The following is a 9629-nucleotide window of genomic DNA, read 5'->3' as shown; positions in this document are numbered from 1 at the left end:
CTTCCTCCTCCAATCTCTCCCAACTCCTCTTCCTCCTCCTTACATTCGCCCTACTCTTCTTCCTCTCCTCCTATTCCTCTTCCTCTTCCTCCTCCTACCCTTCCTCCTCGTCCTCCTCCTTACTTTCCTCCTACTCATCTTGCTCTCCTCCTCTTCTTCCTCCTCCTTCTCTTCTTCTTCTTCCTCCTCTTCCTATCTCTCCATCGCTGCACCAGCTGGTGGATTGTGTGTGGGGTGCCACTCTACCTGCTCTCTGAGTGCACTGCATCTGGAGTCGTGCGCATGGTTTAGTGTGATTCACTGAGGGAGCATACTGTTGCCACCCCCTCAGGAAGAGAGTGAAGGGGTTTCTTCCGTTTCTTTGTTTGTTTTCAAGGAGTTCTAATCATACAGGAAGTCATGTGGGTTTTCCCTTATGAGACAACCAGAAGCAGAGAATTGTATGTTCTCTCACAGCCAAAGTACAGTGTATTTTCTGTTCTTTTGTATGTAGTAGGCCTTTACCAACGTTCAAAGAAAATGGTAAGAAATAAGATGGCGAAAGATGAACGGTATTAGAAATGTTAATAGCTCATTTTTTTCAAGAGTAATGCCTGCCCTGCAGCAAATTGGTCTTTGAGGGAAGATTAATTTTCATTCTCCACATAACAGCAGATGAACTTGTCTTGCCCCCAATAAGCCGTCCTGTTAAGGTCAAACTCCATTTGAAACGCATTTTAAATTCCAGAGCTCTTTTGCCAAAGAAAAAGAAAGAAAGACTTTTTTTTTTTTTAAGTCATGTCGTCAATACAGTTAGGCCAATACACCTGCTGGGCTCCGGCGAGGAAAGAAGGAATTGTTTGAACAGAGCTTAACTGTCCATCGGGCAGCCCCTATAGAAAAAGGCTGCCAGCAGTCTGCAGTCTGCTCTCTTTTGGCAGTGTTAATGTGCCGCCTGATGGAGTCAGTGGTCTCTGATGAAATATCTATATCCCTTTACCGCCAGCACATCACAATGAGCTGATAACGTCATTTAGTGACCCGCATGATGACATGGGAGATGGCTCACTGAGTTAGTGGACAATTGCCACCGGAGACACGACTGTGTGCGTCTAGAAAAAGTCGGCCATTCCAACCAGTATACCAACACTTTGTTTTCTGTGCTTTTCTTTTGTCTTCTTTTTTGGTCTACACTTTCTTATCATGTTTTCTTATTTTCCCCCACAATTACTTTATCCATCTCCTGTCAAACCTGTTGTCGAATTTTTATTTATCTGTTTGTTTGTTTGTTGACAAAAAAAAATCCTGCATGTGTTCAAGAAGACAATGAGGCTCTTCCACACTGCGATGTTGTAGGTGTTTAATGTGCCCCTGTGCCGAGCTGAAGGTACACTGAGTCATTAAAGGCGGCTGAGGTGACGTCTGCATGGTGCTGGTAAAGTGATTACTTCCTTTTACTGCGGTTACTTATCCCTTCCTCCCTCTCTCCCCTTTGCAGTTTGAGGCTTCCTGTCCTGATGGCCTGTGTCCAGGCTGGAGCATCATCCTCAAAGGAGAGGCGCCCTCGGAGGCAAACGAGTGAGTGTCTCATATGGCAAAGCTGGATGCTGTGAGATAGCCACCTGTGGCATTTGTTATCATATCGTAGTATTGAATACAGTGGTCTGTGCTACATTTGCACTAGCGTCAGAGGTCAATTTGAAAAATGCAGTGCCAAAGTAGCATAGTCTCTGTGTTTTGCAATCATCAACATTTTTTGGTATATGGTTTGAGATATATGAGATCCAATCATGGTACCATACATTTCAGGTTCAATATTTCGCCCCATGACTACTCCCTTCATTGTGTTCCTAGCACATGTTTTGGGTCATCAATATTGGCTTGGAGAAAAGGCCATGGTATCGGAGATCTACTTATGTAATCAAACTCGGCCCATCACATAGATTTCTCATGAAGAGATATCTGATCGACATTTACCAAAACCGACGATAATTATAAGCACACACAGCCAGAGCTTTATCAGAAGGAAAACGGCCACCTTGTTTGTTAACGTATTCCTGTCACTCCTCAATGTCCTTCAAAATGGCTTCAGGAGCGCCGTAGTAATGTGGCACTTCAAACCAATACCACCTCTTCAAAGTGTTAGAGGAAGAGAAAGTGAAAATTCTGAGAGTTCTCATCTTGACCTTGAAAGCCTTATATAGCATACTCAGCACAACGAGGAGGCGCACACATCGCTTTTCACTTTCACAGAACGTAAATAACATGCACATATATTGTTCATTCTTTGAGAGTTGTATGTTGCCGGAATGCATATCGAGGGTATAAGGAGGCTGGCGTCACGCTGAGTAAACATTGCCTTTTACAAGAAAGCACCAGGGTTTCACTCCTGAAACTGCCATTCGGGGGTCAATGGGGTGTGAAGGCTTAATTACACTCAATGAAAAGTGAACACAGCCCATCGACAGGCATATGCACACATTCATCATCCTTCAATTACAAGAGCCAATAGGCAAAAAAAAAAAATCCATGAATCGCTAACAAGGTGAGGCAAGGTACTGGGAAAACCAGTTGGGCGTGGGGGACTATTAATTGAAGGAGGGCAACACTGCCCGTCCCCTAGGCGATGCCTTAGCTGATTGTACATTATGTAAATGTGAGCGGGATGCACGACTGAGTAACCCTGTCCCATCTCAGGAAGGGAAGAAAGGTGATAATGTTCCATTACCCCGGCCGGATTATTTCGCCAGACCTTGCCGTTTCAGGGTGAAAATGAACATGACAGAGAAAATGAAAGCCCAAAGCATTGGGGCGATGAGAAATACAGTTAACTTCTCATCATAGCTCCTCCAATAATCAGATGACCCTCTTTGTGACCCCTTAAAGTTGGCTTCAGTTTCAAATGATGTGAAAGGCTCTTCTCACACTGCTGTCAGTGGATGGCCGAATGTTGCCTAATGCGCCGCCATGTCTTCTACCCCAAGGTTCGAAATCAACTTCCTGTGTGAGGAGGATGACCGGATAGCCTTCCACTTCAACCCGCGCTTCACAGAGTCGGACATCGTCTGCAACTCCTTCATGGCCAACCACTGGGGACAGGAAGAGACGTGCTGCAACTTCCCTTTTGGGGCCGAGGAACCTTTCCAGGTGACACAACATGTGACCTATCTACTTACCATCTCTGGACAGTGCTGTGGTCTTCACACAGGCAGCTACATGACAATATTGTCACTTTATGAGGCTGACTTGTGACAGACATTTCCCATTAACATCATACTGCTTGATGACTCAAGCTCTGTGTTTAACAGTGTGTGGATGTGTGCCAGCCTCCTAGAGAGCAATATAGAAGCAATTTGTGGACTAAATAGCTTGGCAAGCCTAAGCCGTAACAGCCAGAATCGGGTAGAATATCTTGCCAAATGTCTGCAATATACTTTGCTTTACCTTGCAGATCGAGATTTACTCAGACAGCGAGAACTTCCACGTCAACATTGACGAGACGAAGATCATGCAGTTCAAGCACCGTGTGGAAGACCTGAAGACCATCACGAAGGTCCAGGTGGTCAACGACGTTAACATCTCCTCATTAGAGATCACCAAGAAGCACTTTTACTGAGGAGTATGGATTTGTCTCGCAAGGTGCCATCTGGATAAGAGCAGCAGTAAGCTTTTGTTTGTTTGTAGTTGATGAGTCACTGTCCCTTGTTGTGTGTGTCTTTGAACCCATATATACACTCTTGGCGGATATCTGGAATAAATAAATATTAAAAATGCCAGGAGCACATGTTAACCATTGATTTGGATATAACTCGCCTGAATGTCATGTTCAGATGGACAAATCTGAAAATAAATGGCATGAATTGGCTGCACTTGTCTGAGATGTATTGGCTGTGTGCAAAGAACCCTTGATGCCTATTGAATTTCATTTCCATTTTTATCAGCGGTAGGTTGGTGTGGATGGGGAACTGAAAAGTCAAATGTCAAATGCATAAATATTTGATCGGATATTGCCTGCACATTATATTAATAGCTAACTATGCATTTATGCAAAAATTCAGAGAAAGGGGTGGCGTTGAATGAAAACGCTCACACCAATTTGGGTGCATACGGTATTTTCATTCTTATTCTACACATTGTCAGAGGCAAAAAAATGTGTGTGTGTGTGTGTGTGTGTGTGTGTGTGTGTGTGTGTGTGTGTGTGTGTGTGTGTGTGTGTGTGTGTGTGTGTGTGTGTGTGTGTGTGTGTGTGTGTGTGTGAGAGAGAGAGAGAGTGAGAGAGAGAGAGTGTGTGTGTGTGTGTGTGTGTGTGGGGGGGGGGGGTCAGATTCAGATTAGCCTTATGGAAATAACTTCATGGCAACAACAAGAATCTGCAGTCATGACAGCATTCCACCATTGATCATTAGGCTGAGCCGTCAAGCAACATACAACACAGAATGCAGTCCTTCTGCATAGAATTTGTTTTCGAGACCTCACATTATTTTTCTTTTCTCTGCCATAAAGCTTTTATGTCCATTGTGTGGATTCAAGGCACCCCAACCCCCCACAGTACCAAACACTATTTTCATTTTTGAAAACAGTCCATTTGACAACAAAAAATAAATTTGCCTCCACCTGTTTTCTACCCCTGGTTCGTTGACGCACAACACTTTCTGGCAAAGGAGGTGATGAAGAAACAGCCTAACGGACCACGTTTCACACTCTGACAAGTGCTCTTTCGCACACAAGTGGCATTCCTCTCCGTGCGACTCAGCTCGAACTGGGCATACAGTCGCAGATGTCATTCCGAGGCAGAGAAGACGGCGGGGTTTAATATCTTACATGCCAGTTCATCGGGCGAGATAACGTGGACAGGAAAGTGAAACTGTTTGTTTCTGTCAAGTCGCTGCTGCAGTGATTCTTACCGTCTGTTTCCGTGGATTATCGTGAAAATCAGGTAAAGCAGTATTAATCCGTTTTTTGACGTGTGCTTTGATGCTTCTCAGGAAAGACAAAGACCTTTTGAAGTGAAGTGACTTAAAAGATTTGTTGCAGTGCGCATCATGATGTGTTTGGAGACATTTAAAAGCTGTCTAGTAATGACGTGCGCAGTATTGGACACCTGTTCATATGTAGGCTATCCCTCTCTTTTGTTTCCTATGAATTATGTTTTCATATTTGATGCGCAAAGTTAATGGGGATTGGGCGATATTTTGCTTTGTTTTGTTTAACGCATGTATTGCATGGAGAAGAAAATATCACTCAGTCGTTATGCTTTTACTCATCAAGTGTAATTAATCAATAGATCAAAATGCTTGAACTAAAATTGGTAGTAGAACAGGTCACATTGCGACACGTTATTGTTTTAGAAGGCTACAGATTTCCCAAAAAAATAGTTGATTTCAGGGGGTAAAAGGAACAGCGTTACACACCCTTTCATGCTGACCGTGCTCTTTCATTTACAACAGCGAACTGGCGGACCTCAGAGATTTCTCCGAGAAGCGTAATGGGAGCCACCTCAAATGCGGCGCGGAGGAGTAGCAGCAGCCCTCTTTGCCTCCGTTCCCCGGGACTTGCGCACACCGGGGTGCGCCATGGACAGGTTATGCAGATAGAGCGCTCTTCCTCAGAACCCCTTATCCTGCCGTGCCCAGGGGAATAAAATAATGAATTCCTCATCAGAAATCCCAAAAGCAGAGCTACTGTTCCACCAGCAGAATGACACCCTTGATGGAGCAGCAGCAGCAGCAGGAGCAGGAGACACCAACGTTGGTGACATCGATATGGGCATTGGGTTTCCCCCAGGGAACAGCGAGCTGGAGACCCTCTTCCTGCTCACCATCCACGAGCCCACCACCATTGCGCTCACCGTCATGTACATCCTGTCGTTTGTGGTGGGCTTCGTCGGCAACATCATGGCCCTCCACGTGCTGACGGGCCGCAGCAGGACGGGACGGCGCCTGTCTGGGGTCAGCGCCACCCGGAGCCTGCTGATCAACCTGGCGGCGTGCGACCTGATGGTGGTGCTGGTGTGCATGCCCATCACGCTGGGCCACACCATCTACGCGGCCTGGGTGTACGGCGACTTCCTGTGCCGCGCCGTGCCCTTCACGCAGGCCGTGTCGGTCTCCGCCAGCGTGCTCAGCCTGACGGTCATCAGCGTCAACCGCTACTACAGCGTGCACAGCCCGCTCAGCGCCCGCTCCTTCTTCACGCGCCGCAAGATCCTGGGCACCGTGGCGGTGGTCTGGCTGGTCTCCTCCTCCATCAGCTCGCCGCTCATCTTCATGAACCAGCGCGACGAGATCCCGCTGATCGGCGACGTCATGGTGCCCATCTGCCGCGAGATCTGGCCCCAGGCACGGCTCAAGCAGGTCTACAACGTGCTGCTGTTCGTGGCGCTCTACTGCATCCCGGTGACCTTCAACCTGGCGGTCAGCTTCCTGACGGGCCGCAAGCTGTGGTGGGCCTCGCGCAACTTCCAGGACTTCGACCCGCAAAGCCAGGCCGTGCACTCCTCGCGCCTCAAGATGCGCAAGAAGATCGCCAAGATGGTGGTGGCGCTGGTGCTGCTCTTCGCCGTCTCCTGGCTCCCCCTCTACGTGACGGACATCTGGATCGACCACGTGCAGCACCCGCCGCCCTGGGCGCTGCAGCTGCGGCCCTTCGCCCAGTGGCTGGGCCTGACCAACTCCAGCCTCAACCCCATCTGCTACTGCTTCATCGGCGACCTCTACCGCTCGGCCAAGGTCATCAAAAACAAGTACCACCAGAGGCTCATCTCCATGCTCAGCGCCTCGTCGGGGGGCGGCAGCAGCAGCAGCATCCCCAGGATGTTCTCCTCCAGGCGGAAGAAGTCTGCACAGCGGCCTGGGGCAGGAAGAGGTGGGCTGGAGGTGGCGGGGGCGGGGGGAGCGGGGGCGGAGCGGAACCACCAGGTGGCTGAGGACACCATCTCGGAGTGGTGCTCTCACACCAGCGTGTACGAAAACCCCAGTCAGATGGTGTCTCTGCAGAGTCTCACCGACAGGACAGTGACAGGGTCCAAGAGCTCCTCTGACTTAACGGTGTGTGTAACAGTGAACAGTGTGTGTGTACAGGGGAATGTGTGTAAACAGTAACCGGCTTGGTGATTGTCCCTTAAAGCAACACAAAGTCGTTTTTTTTTTAAGCTTCAAATATTGTTTTCCAAGTCACTGGTTTATCAGGTGGGAACAGGTTGTCCTCCGCTAGCTATAACTGTACTGTTGTAAGTGATTTCAGAGGTGTGGACCCTGTCTCTGTTTTTTTCTGTGAGAGACAACTTCGTTTCAGACCTGTTGAAGATGAAAACTACTCTGTGGTCCAGTACTTCAAGAAGCCAAGGGCGCTTGGGCAATGGGAGATGATTATGTTGTGGACCTTGAGTGATATATTGACTGTGGCAGACAATAAATGTTTGACCTATACACTGAAGGCTGTGTGGCCTTGTTGTCAGTGTTAGTGTTAATAGACTGATACTATAGGGAATGTTCAATGAAAGCGGAATGATTGTCCTTCAGCATAAGCCAATTCCGGTGTTGGGAATGTAAGTGTTAATGGTTCTAGTCAGTGCCTGTGATGAGCATGTACCTCGTAGCATCATGTTTTTATGAGAGAAAAGAGAGAAAAATTCCGGAATGTAAGTGTTAATGGTTCTAGTCAGTGCCTGTGATGAGCATGTACCTCGTAGCATCATGTTTTTATGAGAGAAAAGAGAGAAAAAGGCCATAATGGGTCGTTGGACATATTGAAATGGCTCTGCAGACGGCACAGTGTGTTCTTTTTCAGAGCCAGAGCCAATGTGGTAAATAGAAAATCTGTTCAGCGCTGCCCTTTTTGACTCCACGTACCACAGTACCTGCTCATTTATTTCTGGTCAAACAAAAGGACACGCGTATAATTGAATGTGACGTCAGTGGCTTATTGCAACTGAAAAAAAATCGTGTTTAATTAATGGAGCATCGTCAACTGTGTAAACATTGTAAATATCTGATATCAAGATTAGTATGTGAAGAACAAACACATTCTTCCATTTTACTGTAACTGTTTACATCTTAGGCTCGACTACTGTACCTTTGAAGTAAAGCTGACACTGTCTAGCACGCAATGGTGCAGTAATGTTTAATTTTTACTGGAGTAAAGTAGTTAGAGTAGAGTAGAGTACTTTTATTAATCCCGAAGGAAATTAAGGTGTCTGTCAGCTTACATAAATACACAAATACAAAACATACACAAGACATTATACACATAATTGAACATTGCAGGAAAATATATATCTTGAGTACTACCGCCACACATTATCTCATACACACATGCTCTCTCTCTCACACACACACACACACTCACACACACATTGTCCCACCCACACACACACACATACAAACCCACCCACAACCCCCCTCCCACACCCACACCCACACCCACACCCACACACACACACACACACACACACACACACACACACACACACACACACACACACACACACACACATCCCTGCACAGACACAAGGTCCTGGTAGGGTGTCATGTTGCATACATTCACACTCACAGAAAAACAAAATAACCATGTTAAGTACACATACAAGAGCCAAAGAAGTTCTAATTATTGTCCATGCAAAAGCTGAGTAGTTCACGGCAGCTATTCCAGGGGGTGAGGTAGCTGAGGTGGGGTGTAGTGGGTTATTGTCCTGTATTGGGCAACCCTTAAAGTGTCCAAGGTAGTGCAGTTAAGTGTGTGCAATAGTACTGGAGGTTTTGGATGGTCACTGTGCATGTATAGGTGTGTGTGTGTGTGTGTGTGTGTGTGTGTGTGTGTGTGTGTGTGTGTGTGTGTGTGTGTGTGTGTGTGTGTGTGTGTGTGTGTGTGTGTGTGTGTGCGTGCGTGCGTGCGTGCGTGCGTACGTGTGTACGTACGTGCGTGTATGTGTGTCTTTGTGCATGTCCAACCATTAAGACTGCGCTATAGGGGCTCAAGTCTACCTTGAGGCTACAAAAAGGAGGGAAAACTGTGAGCTACAGTCTGGCTGAGGTCTGAGCTGAGAATGACCCCCAGTAGCAGCAGTGTTTGTAAAGATGACAAGGAAAGACATGAGATGCTGGCAGACACAGACAGTGTATTATTTAACGTCACATGTGCTCTAAGCTGGACAAAGAGATATGTCGGCCGGGCTTAAGCACACACTCAGAGAGAAAAAAAACTTTATAAATGTATTTAATATTGACTTTGGTGTCTGCTGCTGAATTCAGCCTTCATTTTTCTAAGGCTGAAGAATGAGTCCACTGATTGGAACCACCACCACCACCACCACCACCACATGCTAACCCCCCCCAGTTTCCCAGCAAGATATCATTCAGTGCATTTCGCGGAAGTCACAATATGCGACAACATGAGTATACATTGTTTGACATCAATAAAACATTGCGATCCAAACAATGGTGATTCAATTTGTGTGTGTGTGTGTGTGTGCGTGTGTGCGTGCGTGCGTGCATGCGTCCGTGCGTCCGTGCGTCTGTGTGTGTGTGATATTCAGGCGCTGCTCTTTTTGCATTAACCCAGCTACTCATCTAATAGGCTGTAAGGTCTGTTTTAAATAGCTTTAGGCAGAACTGAAACTGATGGAAGCCGGTCTAACTGGCAACGGATTGAAA

The 9629-nt window shown here is 46.9% G+C and overlaps 2 protein-coding genes across 2 annotated transcripts in view; both read left to right on the top strand.

Moving 5' to 3' along the window:
• Positions 1-3595, top strand: part of grifin (galectin-related inter-fiber protein) — an 8255-nt gene extending 4660 nt beyond the window's left edge. The window contains exons 3-5 of the mRNA XM_063217404.1: positions 1478-1557; positions 2964-3126; positions 3431-3595. Of these exons, the coding sequence (XP_063073474.1) occupies positions 1478-1557; positions 2964-3126; positions 3431-3595 (408 nt within the window). The remainder of the gene's footprint in view (positions 1-1477; positions 1558-2963; positions 3127-3430) is intronic.
• Positions 3596-4476: 881 nt separating this feature from the next.
• Positions 4477-8103, top strand: LOC134461710 (QRFP-like peptide receptor). Its single transcript, XM_063214591.1, has 2 exons — positions 4477-4915; positions 5427-8103. The coding sequence occupies exon 2, from the start codon at positions 5625-5627 to the stop codon at positions 7077-7079; it is 1455 nt and encodes a 484-aa protein (XP_063070661.1). The 5' UTR covers positions 4477-4915; positions 5427-5624; the 3' UTR covers positions 7080-8103.
• The last annotated feature ends 1526 nt before the right edge of the window (positions 8104-9629 follow it).

This window comes from Engraulis encrasicolus, chromosome 2 (assembly GCF_034702125.1).
Source record: "Engraulis encrasicolus isolate BLACKSEA-1 chromosome 2, IST_EnEncr_1.0, whole genome shotgun sequence".
In the NCBI taxonomy this organism is placed as follows: Eukaryota; Metazoa; Chordata; class Actinopteri; order Clupeiformes; family Engraulidae; genus Engraulis; species Engraulis encrasicolus.
The sequence above is the reverse complement of the archived record's forward strand: the minus strand, read 5'-3'. Positions and strand labels throughout refer to the sequence as shown.